At 38.6% G+C, this 20707-nt stretch overlaps 1 protein-coding gene across 1 annotated transcript in view; it reads right to left on the reverse strand.

Annotated features, from left to right (window-relative positions):
* Positions 1-4506: 4506 nt before the first annotated feature.
* DCL1 (dicer-like 1) overlaps positions 4507-20707 on the reverse strand; it is a 30532-nt gene continuing 14331 nt past the window's right edge. The window contains exons 4-21 of the mRNA XM_010242755.3: positions 16345-16555; positions 15730-16124; positions 15406-15637; positions 13930-14102; positions 13703-13825; positions 13448-13608; positions 13111-13344; positions 12865-13015; positions 12596-12778; positions 8584-8745; positions 8408-8503; positions 7668-8293; positions 7176-7276; positions 6869-7068; positions 5810-6730; positions 5540-5704; positions 5047-5414; positions 4507-4962 (exon numbers count right to left, since the gene is read on the reverse strand). Coding sequence (XP_010241057.1) covers positions 4779-4962; positions 5047-5414; positions 5540-5704; positions 5810-6730; positions 6869-7068; positions 7176-7276; positions 7668-8293; positions 8408-8503; positions 8584-8745; positions 12596-12778; positions 12865-13015; positions 13111-13344; positions 13448-13608; positions 13703-13825; positions 13930-14102; positions 15406-15637; positions 15730-16124; positions 16345-16555 — 4686 coding nt within the window. The 3' untranslated portion in view covers positions 4507-4778. The remainder of the gene's footprint in view (positions 4963-5046; positions 5415-5539; positions 5705-5809; positions 6731-6868; positions 7069-7175; positions 7277-7667; positions 8294-8407; positions 8504-8583; positions 8746-12595; positions 12779-12864; positions 13016-13110; positions 13345-13447; positions 13609-13702; positions 13826-13929; positions 14103-15405; positions 15638-15729; positions 16125-16344; positions 16556-20707) is intronic.

A 20707-nucleotide genomic window follows, 5' to 3' on the forward strand; every position in this document is an offset into this window, starting at 1 on the left:
TTCTTGTTCTTGTTCTTGTTCTTGTTCTTGTTATTATTATTATTATTATTATTATTATTATTATTATTATTATTATTATTATTATTATTATTGTTGTTGTTGTTGTTGTTGTTGTTGTTGTTGTATAGAGTACAGTGTACCGTGTATCTTGTTTTTCTATATTAGTACCCTGCACTCTAGTGCCACTTTGGTCCCCGAACTTTAAAATGCGACAATTTAGTACCCAAACTTTCAAAATGTGCCAATCTAGTACCTACTTTAACCAACCATTAAGTGTCATTTGAAAAGACATAAATACCCTTCAAGTGTTATTATTATTATTATTATTATTATTATTATTATTTGTTGTTGTTGTTGACTGTACCCTGTTTTTCTATATTAGTATCATGTACTACTACTAATAATAATAATAATAATAATAATATTATTATTATTATTATTATTATTATTATTATTATTATTATTATTATTATTATTATTATTATATTATTATTATTATTATTATTATTATTATTATTATTATTATTATTATTATTATTATTATTATTATTATTATTATTGTTGTTGTTGTTGTTGTTGTTGTTATTGTTATTTTACAGGGTACATTGTACCTTGTACCCTGTTTTTCTATATTAGTATTCTGTACTCTAGTGCCACTTTGGTCCCCCGAACTTTAAAATCCGACAATTTAGTACCCAAACTTTCAAAACGTGCCAATCTAGTACCTGCTATTAACCATCTCGTTAATCAGCCATTAAGTGACATTTGAAAAGACACAAATGCCCTTTCAGTGTCATCTAATTTTCTTTATCAACCATCCATATGTTGATAAAAATGAACAGTCCCAAATCTTTGCCTCTTCTGTTAAAGAAAGTTGGGGTCACTAGAATACCCACTATGACGTAACTCCAACTTTCTTGAAGTTCATTTTTATCAACATATGGATGGTTGATAAAGAAAATTAGATGATACTCAAAGGGCATTTGTGTATTTTCAGATGTCACTTAATGGCTGGTTAACGGATTGGTTAATGACAAGTACTAGATTGACACATTTTGAAAGTTCGGGTACCAAAGTGGCACTAGGCCCAAAGTATAGGGTACTAATCGGCAATTTCCCCATTTTTTATGATATTCTTAGAGGTTCCATCACTTTCATTGCTTTAATTGATAGGTGGCAACTCCATTTTATCCCAAGTGAGCCGTTTTCCAATGCTTACAGTTGGCCCCACTACTTAAACATACTTAAAGGTCCCATCACTTCCATTTTTTTAATTGATGGGTGGCAACTCCATTTTAGCCCAAGTGAGTCGTTTTTTTATGCTCACAGTTGGCCCCACTATTTAAACATACTTAGGCCCATCAGTGATCTTTGAAAATCAAAGGCATTATCCGACATCCAATCCAATTATCTCGAATTCAGATGATGTATTTATGTAATCGAATTGGATATGGATGTTATTAATAATTGGATCGGATTTGGATTTGACCCCATATGATCCGATTAAAATCTGAATCCGTGTATATTATAATATTTATTGATTTTAATATATAAATTTTATATAATTATATGTAAAATTATATAAAATATATTCTATATATATTATGTTCTATATAAATTTATATATAATAAATTCAATATGTTATATCTACATTAATTCATTACATATAAAAGTTGAAAAGTACTTAATTATTTTTTGGCATTTTATAAAATAAAGCGGTGTCAAATTAAATTCGAACCAAGTGTAGCCTCTTGACAACTGGGCAACACGGGAAGCTCGGGCAGCTCGGCAGAGCTTGCCACTTACAGACAGCTCGGCATGGCTCGCCACAGGCAGCTCAGCAAAGCTCGCCACAAGCAGCTCGGCATAACTCGGGGAGCTCGGTATAGCTAGGGGCAGCTCGGCGTAGGCAGCTCGCCACAGGCAGTTGGCCACTCCGCAGGCAGCCTAGCGTCTTACGAAGAGCTCGCCACTTAGGGGCAGCTCGACACTTACAGGTAGCTCGGCATAGGTAGCTCGCCACTGAGGGGCAGCTCGGCGTATCGCAGGAAGATCTCCTTCCTGACAACCGTACCTGACAGATCTGGAGACCTACGCCCACGTCTCTCGCTAAGCGACGTCGTGCCTGCCAGCCCTGAGAGCTGTCCCTTGACTGGCAGAGCCGTACTCTGCAGTAGCCGCCTGCACCCGCCACCTCAGCTCTGGCAGTAATGGCTGCGGCAGAGAGACAGAGGCGGTTACGCCTGACTTGATAGAGGCTGTTACGCCTTATTTGACAGGACACCACTATATAAGGACTCTGACCCCCAAAGACAAGGGGGAGAGAATGAAAAAATGGAGGTAATCCCTGCTCTCTAGCTCTCTCATTTCTCTCCAAGCTCCCTACAATCAGAATGCTAACTTAGGCATCGGAGAGTCCCTGCTAGGAAAATGCCCCCGGGTCCTCTGATTTAGTTCTCGCAGGTCCATTAGCTCCCACCGCCTACAAAGGAGAGGATATCACCTCATGCAGAGGGCAGTCGGGTTGCGCTACACCAGGGAGCTCCACCATCCCCTGAGTTACAGGCCGCCTAGGAGCAGGTCAAATGATGAGTCCACCCAGGTAGCTCACCACCAGGGAGCTCATCACCAGGTAGCTCACCACTAGGGAGCTCGTCACCAGGTAGCTCACCGCCAGGGAGCTCGTCACCAGGTAGTTCACCGCTAGGGAGCTCGTCACCAAGTAGCTCACCACCAAGGAACTCGTCACCAGATAGCTCACCACCAGGGAGCTCGTCACCAAGTAGCTCACCACCAGGGAGTTCATCACCAGGTAGCCCACCGCCAGGGAGCTCGTCACCAGGTAGCTCACCACCAGGGAACTCCACCATCCTCTCCTGGGAGCAGGTCAAATGGCGAGACACTTAGCCAAAAAAAAATTGATACATCACAAAAAATTGGTACATGACCAGAAAATGTTACATCAGCGTGCTTCATTGAATGTCCAGTTCGTGAAACTGCAACGAAAGAGATTTTCTCTCATCCAATCGATTCAACAAACTCTCAAGGTGTCTGGTTTCTGAAACTGCAACAACAAAGAAGTCTACAACTTGAAGGTGTCCGATTCAGCAATCTTTCAATAGCCTATGTCATGGAGTGCGTCAAGACTTTGTTAAAAGCATCTCGACACTATTAAGGTAGCCAATTTGTAGTACTTTCATCAAGGACATGAATAAAACAAGTTCTCCTTCCTCTAGTTCTCCTTCCTCTCTCGTGAATGTAGGTCTCTTTGACTGAACCACGTAAATCTGGTGTCATCTTTACCTTTATTATTTGTTTTTATTATTTGCTTTATAATTAACATATTTCTCAGTTTTTGAGTTTGCCATCTGATCGCCATACTAATTAATCAGTAATTCAGAGTATTAATCTTGGGCCTAGTGTTCACCCATTCTCATTTTGTATTGGTCGCATGGTCATCTTTTGGTGCCAGAATTCCCAACTATGAATCTACGATACAAGAGCAAGCAAACGTGGAACACCTAGATGACATCATCGACTATCACTGAAAGAATGAACTAAGGTGGTGTTTGTCATCGATGTCGTTGCCCTAAAAAATGGGCTACATCAGCCCGTCAGAAAAAAACATTACTGTGAAAAACAGGTAGCTGTTTGGTTCCGGTTTTTCAGAAAACGGAGAGAAAACGACCATGCCTTGAAAATCGATGTGTCGTTTGAGGAATCATCAAATTGAACGTTTTCTCATTTTCTCATCCATTGCTGCCATGACTACATGACGTGGCTGCTGATGTAGCGCCAATGAGATCACCATTGCTGGGGATCTGCACCATCACCGGTCTGCAATGAGACCTACAACATCGTGGAAGACCTACACCACCGAGATCTACAACAAGATCTACACCATCACTGTCTGCAACGAGATATACACCATCACCGTCTGCAACCTCTACACCACTGGTCTGCAGTGAGGTCTACCACTGCTGGAGATCTACACCATCACCGTTGGAGTGCTGTCTGAACAAATATTACCTGTTTCAGCGTCTATTTTGCCTATGTGGCAGCACCCATGTTAAACAGAAAAAAAGAGCCATTTTCTCAGAAAATGGTGCAATAGACCTCATCCTTACAACACCATTTTCTCAGAAAATGGCTGAGGCAACGGCATCGATGCCAAACACCAGCTAATGGTAAGGTTTGATTGAACGATATCTCATATCAAATCTCTGCATAAAAGGCTATGAACAATATCTGTTTCATCCAAATTTGAATTTGATCTGGTTAAGGGTATATGTTTTAATGGAATATGGAACCACCTCTATCTGATCCAAGACGATTCAATTCAATTTAATCATCATCATCATCTAAGCCTTATCTCAACTATATGGAACTAGTTTCATATAATTTATTTTCAATTCATTTTGTTCATGATATATAATATCAAGATCATTTTTAGTTCATTTTATTGGGTTACAATTGTTGTGTATAGTTTTACCCTGTTAACGTTATTCAATATCATTTTTTATCAGACGTTATTCAATATTAAATTGCAACATAAATACAATTTGAATCCGATATTAATCCAACAAAAAGATCAATTCGAATCCAAATATAAATAAAACAAATTTGGATCTACCTGTATCTGATTTTGTACGCAGCCCTATATGTTTATTGACATATTTAAGTTGCAGGCCATCCTTTGTCTGGGAGGGCTGAAGCTTTGGGTTGAGTTGAGTTGCTTTCGATGAGCAGCTTTACTCTAGAGAAGCATATTATCCACTCATGAATGTGGATACCATTTATTAAGAAGCTCCAACAGAAGAACAGCGGCAGAATCCTTGGCCTTCTTAACGCTTGGCATGGGTTCCCCAACGCAATCATCTGTCCACCCCCTATCAGTAGTATTCACACGAACAGAATATGTAAACCTCTTTGCATGTGCAGGACCACCTTCATTTACACACCTAAAAGTAACAAAACATAGGCATGTTAAAGGAATGTCAATCTACAGTTTGAATGGGGTTCGAAGGTTGGTAATCTTCTCTTACCGATATTGAGGCATCGGCCACTGCCTCCGCAAGCATATGTCATTCAATGTCTGTCTAGTGAATGTTTGAGTGCCGTTCTTTTTCTTTCCATTCTCTTCACCCTTCTTAGCTTTGGATGTTTCCTCGTCTTTCAATACAATGAGCGCATTCCTTGCAGCTAATTTCTGTGCCATCTTCTTCTGTGGGTTCTGAGCAATTCCAACCTGAACACCATCAATGTAGACTTCAACAGTAGCCAGATTGCCACTTCGAGTGGCTTTGTATTCCAACCCTTCAGCCTGTTGCTGGCATCGCTCTTGCAGTTCTCTGACAGGATGCATTGGAAGGGTTTCTGGAGTTACCATTGGATGCAACAACGGTTGGAAAACCTGGGAATAACAACAAAATAGAAAGATCAGCGGCATCAGCCAATCAACACATTTTCAGGGCCTGCAATTTATAGCATAATTCAAGATCTAAAAACTCCAAAGGCATGATCTGTGCTCAAACTTACTCTCCACACGACAGAAGTATCCCCTCCACTATCAAGAAAAATGGCACCAGCAATGGATTCAACAATATCACCAAGTACCTTGGGAGCTTTACAATCTCCCAAGCCAAAAGAGTTGAACCCTGGCTTTAACAATTCATCTTGGACATCATTTACGAAGTCCCGAATCTGAGAAGAAAGACCAAAACTAATGTCACAACAACTTCCCGCAGAAAGAAATTTGCTAAGGCCAGTACATGAAAAGATAAAAAGGGGAGAAAGGGGAAGATGGACCTGAGCTTCAAGGGCACTTGATCCGTGCCGAAGGTGCAGATGGAGCTTGTGCTTAACTGCAACACGTGCAAAGTTTTCGTTGTTTACAGCAGCAGCACGCAAGTCAGTCAAGCGGCCTGGTGGTAGATCAGTGTATGTGAAGAACAAGTGCCTTGTAATCAAATGATCCAGAACAGCATCACCAACAAACTCTAGGCGTTGATAACAGGAAACTCCCGATGAAGGGCGTGAAGCATGAGTAATGGATTCAACCAACAAACCTCTATCTTTAAATTTAATATTTAAGGCACCTTCCAGGGCTTCAAAATTGACACTCCTGAGTATGCTTTCTGGGATAGCACGTGGCTTGTTTGAGCTTTCTATCTCTTTAGGATCAAACTCCACCTGAATTCCAATCCATTTCATTAGGTGATTTGCAGCTTGCTTCCCACCTTCAACATAATATACTCCTATCAATGCTTCAACAACATCAGCCAATGTTTTGCTAGAGAGGACTCTATAGCAACTTGAATCACTCTCAACTTCACCATCCTCCATTTCATCATCTTCATATGAATCACCACACAAGCTTTTTCCTGGTTCAACCTCAGGTGGTGTAACATCCTTCTCAAAGAACGATACTTCTGCTTCCTTGGTGTCCTCATCAAATACAGGTAACACACCAGGAGCAGCCCATCTTGATGGAGCAAAACGATCGGCTTGAATATATGACTGGAGTCCTTTATTTAGAGCATACTGGTAGAGTACCATGTTACTGACCATTTGCTGCCTCATCCTAGTAAGCTGACCCTCGTGTTTCTGGGGGTATTTAAGAAAAAGGAATCTGCTAACAACCCACTTGAGGTAAGCATCTCCTAAAAGTTCTGCTCTTTCATAGCAGAAGGTCTCCTGACATGAGGCAGCAGTCAAAGCCTCCAAGATCTGCATTTTTTTTGGGTGGGAGGTGGGGGGTGGGGGGTAGGGAGAAGACACAAATTACTACAAATTATAAATAAAAAAGAACCAACAAGAGAAGTTGCTGAAATCTCTTGAAAGCTGATGAGGTGGGATATATGATACCTTTGAAGCAAGAACAGGATAATTGATCATATCCTTCAATTGAACTGCCAAAAGCATACTTTCAACTCTCCTCATTATTGAGGGCAACCTCTGAGCACCTCTAACAAGTGAACCCGGAAGTGGATGTACAAAACATAGTTCAGGAGGCAAGAACACATAGTATGTTTTATCAAGAGCCTCATCAGATTCACTTTCACATGCTACAAACCAAAAGATATCAAGTACATAAGTTCAACTGCTAGAAATATGTGAAGTAATTGAGCAATTTGCATATCAGAATAAAGTGGATGGTTTCAAAACAGCAAACCTTCAGAATGCTCAAATCGAGGGGAGAGAAGATTTTTGCAATATGAGACGCCACGTCCTCTTATTAGAGGTTGCTTCTTATATATCAACTCTACTCCATACCTGATAGTATAGAAGAAACGGATAACCAAATGCACCTTTGTGTCACACAAGAAGAAACAAAAGCATTCCCAATCTATTCAAAGACTTGTAGGCTACTATTCATGGTGAAATATAAGGAACATATTTTATGGCACACATATTTCACATGCAACAGTAGTCAGCGGGTTTATGCTTCTTTGATAGATTGTAATCAGCTTTTCTTCCCCAAGCGCAACACTTCAGGTGCATTCTAGTTATCCATTCCTTGCATTCAATAGTGAGCAAAGATCAGTTGACAAGTTTCAGCAAGTAAAAGAAAAACTCCTAAGAGCATATTTTTTTTCTTTTTACTTTTCATGGAAAGATGAAGATGTAATATTGGATGAACTTTAGGATTAAAAGGGAAACATACTTTTGCCTGTAGTAGTCAGCATATGAACTATACTCCAGTGGACCTAAATAACCCTCTTTCCTAGGGAATGAATTTTCAGCATTCATATCATAGCGCACAGAATCCACATAGAACCTCTTCCCTGAGTGAGCTGCAGTGACAATCCTCCCCACTAAAGATTCTGCATCAATGCATGAATCAGCCATGAACAATTTGCCTTGGGTAACATCCTCATCAAGGTTTTCCATAGCATCCCGATTAGGAACTAATCCAGAAGCTTTGACAACATCAAATTGTGCAACAGCTCCTCTAATTCCATAGGTGGGATGGGATTTCTGGCCAAAAGCCATACCATGCCGCAGTTTCCCAAATCCATATTCTCTACGGTCTCCACCTAGCGTTCGTTCATTTGTACCAAGGTAAACATCCGGACGAGCCCTCTGAAGGGGATTGCTCCATGCATCTGTACTTATTATATTTTCAACCAGATCCCAGTCAATTTCTTTTATAGGATCATGACATATCTTGTCAACAACAGGAACAAATAAATATGCCTTTGCAGGATCCCAGGGAGTGGTAGAGGGTTGAACATCCACATCTAGAACAATGCTCATGAGTCTAACATGAAAACTTTTCAGAGAAACCAGCTGCATGAAAACAAAGTAAATAATTAGATTAACAGCCAATTTGCATTTTTAAAAACCAAAATTTAAGAAAGTTCCCACTCTGAACATTGCTCATTAAAACAAGAGACAACTTACCTGGGTTTCTGTAATATCTATAGGTCCCCTATAGACGAGGGATGCCTTTGTTATCATAGTTCGAGCAACAAAGAGATCCATCGACATCGATAAAACCTAGGAAAAATCAGGATGATTTTAGAGAAGTAAAGAAATTCAAGTTTCCGAAGCAATAAGAAAGCAATTAGATGGAGTACCTCTGCATCCAGCTCATTGCCAAAAAGTACTGCAAAATCTGAAACTTGAGTCAAAAAAGGATCTTTTGAAGCGCCAACGTTTACACACTTCACAGCATATATATACAGGTGAATCAATTTCAAGTTATCGCAGACATCTTTACCAGTCAAAATCCAATCTCCCTGCAAGACCATAAAGAGTTATATTAGAAAGCGTGTAAACTTCCAATAAGTACCAAAATCAACCTACTCCTGCATTTAAGAAAATATCACCTCATTACTGAAGAAATAACTTAAAGTAGAACCCATTGAATCCCCATCAACCATCTAAATGATTACATTAGAAAAATCAATGACTTGTACAAGAAAGATTAACTACAATTGTCATCTGACTTGACGCTACTTTGCCTAGACATCATGGTTAAAAAACATCAATAAATGCCATGGCGTATCTTGTAAATTCTGCTTTACCACTAACAGAATTGCATTACTAAATATAGAGAATTTTTAAGAGCAAAGTAAAAGACTTTACTAAAAATAAAAAAGGTTACAAGAGAAGAGCTATTAAATATATAGAGATACGGAAAAAATTGTCAACTACCACAGAAAAGGGATAGAAATGGTGCAACAATATTCTGAAAATTGTAATGGCTTGTCGAGAAAGTTGTTTGAATCGTGAATTGTATTTTACAAAATTGTCAAATTTAAAAAAAAAATAGATAAACAAAAAAATCAAAATACATTTAGAAAAGTGATTTTACCTTATTTTCAATCCATATCCACCATATATGCATCTAAAACAATTGAGTTTAGCACTTGTATACTAGAAGCCTAAGATGATATAATCAAGTTTGACTTTCAAGTCAAATAATCCACATACAATAGCTTGTGATGGTTAATAAACTCAATACAAAATTAAAATGAAACATTTTCTAATAAAGCCTTAAAATAAATCTCCCTTGACAACTAAATAGAAATAAAGAGGTAACGAAGTAGAGAAGTAATTCTGATCAAATTGGTTTAAAATTGCATAAATCATATAAATCATATTATTCAAGAATCAAATAGTGTAGTTCACACAAAAATCTCGATTCAGACACAAGGTCCAAATTGAGAGTTGATACCCTAGGCATTTGTGATTCTAATCATGAATTGTATTGTAAATCATAACAATGGTGACTTCCTGCTACCCATGGAAGAAATGGATATCTAATCCTAGAAAACGAAATTAAAAGAAAAGAGCCTCGACAAAGTGAGGATTAGGATATCTACACACCTAAATTGACAAAAAAAAACAAAAGGTTATACAATTTAAATTCTTTTCTTGCTCTTAGTTACCTAGAGAGGAACCTACAATTGTACTAAGAAACAAAATAACCCAATGGTTCAAAATAATGAATCCTAAAAAAAGCGTTTTATCAATAACTGTATTGACCTTAAGAAAAGAACTGCCATCATTTTGGGGAGATGGAAATGATGGACTAAGGGGAGAATAACCACAAGCAGCAACACTGTCAAAAAAAACAAATGCAAAGACAAACAAGATAAAGAAAGCCTTATAATAACAGTTACAACTTTCATTTTTTTCATTGGAAACGGTAACTTTCATTGATTTGGTAGAGTACAATGCCAATCACTCACAGCATGAGTGTTGACCCCATATTTTATCCCAAGATTTACAGTATATCCCAAAAAAGATTTTCCCTTTGAGTCCTCTGCTTTGCCAAAGTATCAGCTACACTGTTGGCTGACCTCCTTGTCCAAATAAAGATTACTCCAGCTTCCCTTGCTAAGCAATAAATCTCCCTCATCTTCTGTCTAAAAGTCCACACCCCCAGACTTTTTGCCTGCAGCCATCCTATTGCAACTCTCATTGCAAATGAATGCATAGAGTATAGAAGGAGACAAAAGGAAAAGTGGTTGGTTTGTAAGTTGGACTTGAAAAAGGCTTATGACATTGTGGATTGGGACTCTTTTCTAGAAGTTCTTAATTGTAGGTTGTTTGGAGAAAGATGGTGTAGATGGGTGAAGGGTGTATTTCCTCGTCATTTTTTCCATATTGGTGAATGTAGTAGCTAGGAATTTCTTTCCTATTAAAAGGGACCTAAGACAAGGAGACCCTTTGTCACCCCTCTTTACTCTAGTAGCTGATGTTCTAAGCGATCTGATTTCAAGGGCTGATGCTAAGAACCTGATTAGAGGTTGGAGAGTTGGGAGGGAGGAAGTGGTGGTCACACATCTTCGGTTTGCAAATTGTGAAAATAGATCAGCCAAACCATGCAATTACTTTTCATATATTTTTTGGTCACACATCTTCTCTTTTAAAAGAAAGAGAAGAAAAAAGAGAAAAGGAATAAAAAGCAAAGGAAAAGGAAGGGAAGAAAAGATAAGGGGAAAGAAACTGGTTTGCCCCCTGCCCCTTCGGCTGAGGGGCCCTGCTTCGACAAGACCCCCCTTTCAACTAATGCTATGCATCTTTATTCTTCTTAATATAAAAGATTTTTATTAAAAATAAAGAAAAAATGAGATCCCCCCTTCCTTCTCCTAACCGTGGTTTCAAATGTCGCCAAATGTCACTAATGTCGCCCGACATATGTCAATGTTGAGGCTCACCAACATGAAAATGGATGGAAATATAAAAATTACATTATTTCGATCAACATTTCCTATACTTCGGAAATGTCAACCAAATCAGTCCAAATAACCAAAAAAATGCAGTTTTTCCTATTATGTCGACAGGATGTCGACTAATTTCGACAAGATGTCGACTAATGTATATTAATAAGATTTCCATTAATAATTTCTATTTAATATTTCAAACAAAATATTTATAAAAAAGAATTAACAAAATATAAAAACAAAAGAATAAATTAATTACTTTATAATATAAAACATAAAATATTTTTCAAGTAATAAAATATTAACTAGTTAGTATTTTTTAAAATATTTATTAAAAACAGAAAATGTTTATTAAATTTTATAATAAATCATATTCTACATTTAATATAAAAAATCAGAATAAATTTAATAAATTTTATACTAAATCATAATTTATTATAAACTTAGTACTAAAAATCATAATAAATTCATTAATTTTTATAAGAAATCATAACTTATCATAATCTTAATACTACAAAAAGAAGAATCAGTTTATTAAATTTATAATAAAACATAATGTATTATAACTTTAATATTTAAAAAATCAGAATAAATGTATTTCTATTTACTAGTGTGAAATAAATACATTAGAATTTATAATAAATCAGAATTAAAAATAAGAAAACAAAATATCAGATAACCATGTAAAAACATCAAAATCCATAATAAATCAGTAAATCATCATCTACTAATTTGTTATTGACCTTAGTTTCTTAGCTTTATATAATGGTTGGGAATAAGATAATAGTCTAGAAATATGTATTCATGCTTCTTTTATCATTTTACAAAATATCTTTGCATATTTCCACATATTTCATAATATTTCCACAATGTCTCTAATTTTTACAATATTTCCCCTCGACATTTCCGACATATGTCCTATATTTTGGTAAGCAACATTTCCATCGACATTGAAATTTTAAACCTTGCTCCTAACCCCCTCCTCTCCTTGTGTCCGGGAAGGTTACGCCTCTTGCGTTTTGAACTATGCCTCACGCCTCTAGGTAGTGGAACGCCTCGCGTCACGCCTCCGCGTTTTAAAACATTGATTCTAACAGAGGGGGTATACGTGAACTATATGTCAGAAAGTTCACGTGAAATATAAGTAATAACCACATCCCTGTGAAGGTCATTTACAGAATCCCATTCAATCATTTAAGTGGATGGAAAATGCTAATGGAACCCATGTGGCACCACTTGAGTGGGCCTTGTCATCATTGCATCTGCAAAAGGGATAAAATACCAGGGGCATTATGGTCAATGAAAGTGTCTTCCAGGTGTGCTGGTTGCACTCCCTTTCAGTGGGCATGCTTAACATAAGACTGATGCAAGATAAATACACACATCAAGATACCAGTAGGACAGAAGAACCAACCCAAAGAATATCAGCAACGCCTTCAGGATAGAATTCTCTATGCCTTGCAGTTCCAGGGAGAGGATCTCCTTCATCATTCTGGTCAACCTTCTCACCTTCCTCCCCACTTCCCTTGTCTGGTAAGAGCATGTCAGTAAAAGCCCCCATCTCATGCAGCTTCTTGCAGGCAGCCAAACATACAGCCTAGACAATAAAAGAATTTTGTATTAGTGACATCATAGAGAAAACTGGATTTAATAATAAATTTCATAAGAGAATATTAGCATTGCCTGTTGTGCTAGTCGCATTGAACTGCATAAAGGACCCTCAAGCTTTTCAAAGGGTGCATTACAGGGAAGTTGAAGTTTGCATGAATACTCGGTGGAACCACCTGGCTTCTCGTGTCTCTCCATAATAAACTCAGGACGAAGTATTGAATACCTGGATATAGGATAGGAATAGAGTAGGAGATTTATTTTCCTTATCTTCTATTCAACCAACATAATACTGTCAATCATATAATAAAGAATGGGCACCTGTCACTAGGGAGCTGTGAGCAGTAAAAATGTATTAGTCCGACAGCAGAGTTCAGGCTCACAATAGCACCAGTTGACTCCACCTGATACACTGAACCTGGTATTGCATCCATTGATGTTAACCTTGAAGTACCCTTAAGATGGCTAAGGTCAGTTCTCTCTATGGCTTCCTTTCGCAATGTTTCCTCACTATTCCGTGCATTTCTCAGAAAAGTTTCATGTGATAAATTTCCCCTATATGCAAAATTTGTTTGAGATGATTCATGTCCAAATTTAGTCCAAGAATATGAAATACATCAAATTGTTCATTAACATGCATCAGGTCCAGCCTAAGTACCTCTCAACCATCAAAATGTAATCAGACCCGGGCTTCCTTGCACGGCCCCTGGACTGAATGTATGCCAAAACTGTCTTTGCAAGATCAAACCGAATGACAACATTGCATTGCCGAATATCCAACCCTTCTTCCGCTACACTAGTGGCCACTAATAATGTCACCTGCCAATAGAATTTATTCAATTTTCATGAAAAACTGCCTGAGACATCAAAGCAGCAGATTTATGTTTTATTATAGCTCAGTTTCTAAACATACTCGACCATCACGGAATTTTGCAATTGTATCCTGCATTTGACAAGTACGCATTTCCTGACTATTGTTATGTCCAATCAAGCTTGCACATTTGATAAAACTAAGAGATGGAAGCTCTGCAAAAACCTGAACAGTTGACAGGAAGATAATACATCAACTACTAAGGCCTTGCTATGGAAAGAAAATTATATAATGAAGATACCACAAATATAGGCATTAAAAATTTCAACCTTTGGAAGAACTAATGCAGCCACAACTCTCTCCACAAAAATGATTGCACGGAAATCCTCTGTGTGCTGATACTTTAGAAGAATTTTAATCAATGATTGCACTTTTGGTGTCACTTTTCCATCAGCTACTGCTGCTCCAATTATCACATCCACATGCTCTCCACCAGAGACAACTAGATAGTAAAGAGTGGTACACAATTCACATACCAATTCATGACATACTTACCAAGGACATGACAGGAAATATATGCTGAAGAATGAAGAGGCAACAACAAAAACAAACAAAATCTTAATCATTGGGCAGTACAACATCAAAAGACTACCATAATCACAAACCAAAAGATTCTGTAGAAAAAACCACAGGCCAATAATCACCCTACCATCATTGAACAAATGTCAGCCACCAAACCAATTTCCTTTGTTGAACAAGATATTCCTTGAATGATATGACAATTGTTCTATTTCCAATAAGTCCAAACAAACTGCAAAAGGTATGATATAAGATTTTGGCTCTCTTTCCTCTTGGAAATGCATACCACCTTAAAAAGGAAAATCTCACTTGGAATCCTCTTGACCTTAAAAACCAATGATTAAAATACTGCCTAAACAGAGCAAACATGTGAATGCTTCCATCCTTGGAGGACCTGGGTTTCCCCAAACACCCTTAAAAGGAAAATTCTCCATGGGATTCTGAATGAAAGCATCATAAAAAGATGAGTTCACAGTGAACTTACCATCGACATAGCATCCCATGTGGATAGGTCAATTTTTTACACTTCTGACTTTCAAAGTAAAGAAATACATTCTTCTAACTCCCTGTCCAGTAAAGAGCTACCTAAAGACAAAAAAACCAAAAAAATCTAATATCCTCTTCTTTCAAAGCATTGATTGAAAGAAACTTCCTTAACGTTTAAAACTTCACTTTTCTCCAAAACCATTTGTGTTGAACCAACAATATCTTATGATGCTTATTTCAGTTTATTAGAAAGCACCTCTGCAATAATTTCATACACACTAGAAATAAGACTAATTGAGAGAAAAATCATTCAACTCCAATGCTACTTCCGTTTTTTCCAAGAAAGTAATAAATAGCTTTAGCACCATTCGCCAGCATACCATTATCATAAATTTCAGGCAAACCAACAATAAATCATCTGTCAGAATTGATTTGGATGAAGATGAAGAGATAGCAAGTGGGCTTTATGAAGAAATGAATGTAACTTTAATCATGGCATTGAACAGAATGGAATGGAGGGACAGGATTCATATAGCTGACTCAATATAGTTCAGACAAGGCTTATAAGAATCTACAAACACCAAGTCAATGCAAAACAACTTTCATCTATCAACTATTTCAGATTCAGGCATAAAGGACAGCGGCTCAAGTTATCATGATTTGATATGATAGATTTTTTTTTAACTAAAGACCAACTTAATTAACTAAAATTTTTTGAAAAGCATATTAGTAATACCTACCATGACTATCAGGAAGCTCCCCTTCTTCAATTTCATCAGGATCACCCCCATATTGAACATTACCATTCTCTCCATCTGCACCTTTAGCATCCTTGTCAGATACAGCTCCCTCAGATAACTGGCATTGTAAGAGAGAAACTACTCTATTCAAGTAGGACTCTTGAAACTTCACATCAAGCTGATAGTTTGCCCTTTCATCATTCTGTAAGGCCATTAAAAATGAATGGGCAACCTGTGGAAATGGATTGGATACTTAGTTGAATAAACTTTTACCTTTTTGAATGAATAGAAATGCAATTACCACCATCACTGTCCCATGGATACCTTGTAAGCACACCACTGTCCTAACTCTCCCAAAGCATAGTTAATAGCCCTCAGTTTCTGAATTAAATTAGCAGCTCCATCGCTTTCAGTTCTTTCAGAAACACCATAAACAAGGCGCAGCTCTTCTTTTGCTCCAGCATCTCTGGCCCCCATAAATTGCCATTTACTTCTTCTGGAACTTGAATGTGCAGCTTCTTCAACAGCTAATTCCATTTGTTTTATCTGTTCATGAAGGGACCACAAGCTAGCTGCTTTGTCATACTCCACCACAACTTCTGATGGCATAGGAACATGTTTTTCCAGCTCTCTCCGGTCTTTTATTGTACAAACTATAGAATCTAATTTACTTTCAAGATTCCGAATTTTTATTGCACAATCCTCTTGGCTGGAAACACCTGTGTAAGAAGAACAACGAATAACCAAATGCTCTGAAAGATAGATGTCTAAACAATACATTAAAAAAAACATTAAGCAAGTATAAAAAGAGAGAATCAGTTAATATTAAGCATGTTAAGTAGCTATTCTTGGATATGATAAAAGATGGCATTAGCATTCTGCAGAAACATAATCCCCCCACCCCAAACACACACACACACACACACAACAGATATATACCCTTCAAGTTGACAGGAGAAGCCGTCATTCCAAAAACAGCAGGTCTCTTTTCCTTTGGAGTGGTATGATAGAACTCAGACATCACTAGTGAATATGGATGTTTCTTCACAGCATGATGGCACTCATCCAAAATAAGGAGATGAATGGATTCCATCTTGATTATACTATGCCTGAGAATGTTCAAAAGAATTTGAGCTGTCATTACCAGAACCTGCAGTAGAAGGAAGCAGACACTGTCAAGCAGAAAAATAAGTATAATACTTGGTTCATTATAAGCAATTACCTAAAAAAGTAAGTTCAAAGAAAAATTGAAGAACTATAAGAGACACTGCTGGTGTTGCATAATTAATTTAACATAGAATGAATTGGAAATATAGCTAGTTTTGCACTTCAAAGGAAGAATAACAACCAAGATTGGATTAGTCCTTTCTTTTTGCTTTGTAACCATGAAATTTATTTATAAATATTTTGGAAGAAGGAAAGGGAACTTTATTGCTAATAGCAGAACAGTACAACAGAACCCACCCCTATTCAAACACAGAGCCATAGTGGAGCCAAACAACAGTAACAGAGAGCAGAAAGGATTACAATTAATTAGACATCAAACAAACTCCGCTCTCAGCAGCATAAAGGTATTAGAGGAAGCAAACTCCTTTCGCAGCAGAGCATCATAAGGCAATCTTCCCAATAATCTTTTTTTCAGATCAGCAAAAGAAACTTTCGTTAATTGAAAACTTAAATCATTAAATATGATACTGTAAAATTAATCCAGCAACCCGTTCGTGTATATCCGACCCCTTACAATTCTGCACAAAAAGCAGTTCACTAAAAACCCCTTGCTTTGCTGGGACATCAACCAAAATCCACTTCCGTTCTTTTCACCCATTTGAATGTAGCTTCTACCTCTATATCCAACCTTCTCATCTCCCTAAAACTTTGTTTGAACATCCAAGCACCTGGATTGTTGCAGCTTATCCGGGAGATAAAAAGTTTTGAGTCCCCTTCAACCTCCACCTGCTTCATCCCAAGCTGTTTACCTAATACCAACCCTTTTAACATGTAAGCAAGGTAAAACCTCCGCTTTTAATGAGTCCCTGTGTCCAATCAATCTTGAATACATTGCTACCACCACACCTTCTTCATTTCTAAATACTCCCCCAACTCCCGAGGGTCCAAGATTGCCCAAAGAGCTCCCATCAAAACCACTCCAACACAACCATGTCCTTCACAATTGTGGACTTTGTCACCACTTCTCATTAATTCATTGCTACCAAGAAGGCCTTATAAGCTTCCATTGTTTTCACCCAATGTGCCACTTTCATCTTTATACTGCTTATTATGTCTTCTTCTGTGCTGCATGTCTTTAAAAATCTGTCATTTTCCTTCCTTCCCAAATAATCCACAACAGAGCTGCTCTCATTTCCCTCCACATTATTCCTCTTTTTTTTAGTTGTCTCACGAAGCCAGGTGTTATGAACCAAAAGCTAAGGAAAGCAGCCCAGGAGCAGCAAGCCCCGGTCCAGCAGGATGCCCAGCAGGCTCATACTCAAGGCCCAGTTCAAGCAGCAAAAAAAAATGTAATAAGACTATATAGAGCAGCCAACAAGAAGCACTCAGCAGAGCAGAGTACTTATTGAATCATACTCCTTTTCTTACCTGTAATCAAACATTGAATCATTCTCCTGAGTTAACTTCAGTGCTTATTGAGTTGTAACAACTGGTATCAGAGTGTAGCCACTGATGCCTTAAACCAGATCCATGTCCACTGAGGAGAGAGTAGACCGGCTTGAAGGAGGTGTTGACAGTGATAGCTTCCAAATTCAAGAGAATAACAGCTTCAGAGTAAGAATGGCGAGCGAAAAGCATCCAACAACAGCAGCATCACAAGACGAGTTGTTGGCCAGTAAGAATGACCAAATTGGAGTTTAAGGTCTTCTCAAGTGAGGATCCTACACCATGGCTTTATCCAATAGAATGCTATTTCAAATTCCATGAAATACCTGTAGCCCAATGGGTACTAATGGCTTTGATGCATTTGGGTAGTGAAGCCAGTCTTTGGTACCCATGGTACCACAAATCACATCCTCAATTGTCCTGGCTCACCTTCGTAGAAGCCCACTTCATTCGATTTGGCCCTTTTGGCTACCAAGACTTTGACAGATCACTAGACAAGCTGAGGTACGATTAGAGAATACTAGGTTGAATTTGAGAGATTGACCAACTGAGTTCATGGATGGCTAGAGAAGGCCCCAGTTCAGTGTTTTGTCGAAGGTCTAAAGGATGATATCCGGGTTGAGGTCAAGGCCATGCAACCAACATCCATACTATCAGCTATTGACCTTGCCAAGATACAGGAAGAAAGATTAAACTGTTTAAAGAAGATTCCCAAGCCCATGGGTCTTATTCTTAAGACACCACCCACTAGACCTAAGCCCAGCCGCATTAACACTCCTGGACCTGGACCCCTTGTTATACCATACAAACAGCTCACCTGGAAGGAAATGCAAGGCCACAAAGATAAAGGGCTTTGCTATAACTATGATGAGCAATTTGTTCCGGGCCATCGTTGTAAGGCCCAGCAATTCTACTTGCTTCAGTTAGATGAAGAGACTGAAGAACCCAGTGAACATGTGGGGACTGAGGAGAAAGACCAACAAATTGACAACAAAAGGGCTAATTATTATGCCATATCCCTACAGGCCTTAGTTGAGATGGACCCCCCACAGACTACGAGGGTTATGAGCCAGCTGATGGGCTGGTGGGTGTCGGTTTTGATTGATAGCGGCAGTTCTCTAAATTTTGTCACGACAATGATAACTCGGCAATTGGGTCTGGACATCTAGCCCATATAATCCTTCCTCATCCACATAGCTAATGGGAACCAGATCCAATGTAATGGTGTTTGCAAGTCCCTGACCCTCAAGCTTCAAGGGAATTCCTTCTTGGTGGACTTGCATCCCTTAGATTTCGCCGGGGCCAACATAATGTTCGGCATACAGTGGTTACAGAAATTAGGCCCGGTTCTGTGTGACAAGACAGCCATGACTATGGACTTTAATATAGAAGGCCGTAAGATTTGGCTCAGTGGGACCAAACAGTAGGGAGCAAAAGGGGGAATACCTGAATAACTCATGAAACACTGCAATTACATGGGTAACCCAACCTTTTATGCACCTGGGGTCTATGACAATTGGGCCCAATTTATTTTTGGGCTCAGCCGCCCAGGGATGCTGGAAACCACAGATCACCAAGCCAAGTTGAATCAGCTCTTGTACCCATGACCATCGAATAGAGCTGCAACCAGAGGTCCCACTAGTTAATGTAAAGCCCTACCAGTACCCCAACTACCAAAGGGGGGAGATCAAGATAATGGTCCAAGAACTCTTAAGTGTAGGATTAATTCAGCCCAGCAACAGTCCCTTCTCATCTCCTACTAGTCAAAAAAAAAAAGATGGGATGTGGAGGTTTTGTTTCAACTACAAGGCACTAATCCAAACCACTTTCAAGGACAGGTTCCCCACCCCACTCATTGAGGAGTTGTTTGATGAATCGGATCAAGCCATTTACTTTTCCAAACTAGAATTGAGGTCCGGATAGCATCAAATCCGGGTCCATCCAAGAGACATCCATAAAACAGCTTTCCAGGCGGCTGATGGAACATTATGAATTCGTGGTTATGCCCTTTGGGCTTACTAATGCACCATCCACTTTCCAAAGATTGATGAATGATATGCTCTGACCCTTGCTATGACAATTTATTCTTGTGTTCTATGATGACATTTTACTTTATAGCCCTTCTTGGACCTCTCATATGCAACATTTAAGGGATACACTAGAAACCTTGCGAAGACATCATCTGTTTATCGCAAGGTGCCAACCAGCTGGTTGGTGAGGTCTCCTGCTGGTCGTAGCAGAGACTTGGGATTGAATCCCGCCTACACCTGGGTTGGGGGATGGGCTACCCCCATTGTGTAGCACTTCAAAAGATATATATATATATATATATATATATATATATATAAGGCATCATTTGTTTGCCAAGCTATCTAAGTGCTCATTTGGGCAAACTCAGGTGCACTACCTGGGTCATATCATTTCTGGTGGCAAGGTTCAGACCGACCCAGAGAAGGTAAAATGCATGCTGAATTGGGTCCGGCCCACCACCAGAAGACCTTGAGGGGTTTCTTGGGCCTAACCGGGTACCACCAGTTTATTAGAGTTTATGGGAAGATGGTTGCAACCTTGACTCAGTTGCTTAAGAAAGAGTCCTTTGTATGGAAAAAACAGGCTGAGAAGGCCTTTCAGGCCCTCAAACAAGCAATTTGTGGATGAAACCAATGCTTCAAGCTGGGGCATTGGTGCA

The sequence above is a fragment of the Nelumbo nucifera genome, chromosome 1 (assembly GCF_055504915.1).
Source record: "Nelumbo nucifera cultivar China Antique chromosome 1, China Antique-T2T, whole genome shotgun sequence".
Lineage (NCBI taxonomy): Eukaryota > Viridiplantae > Streptophyta > Magnoliopsida > Proteales > Nelumbonaceae > Nelumbo > Nelumbo nucifera.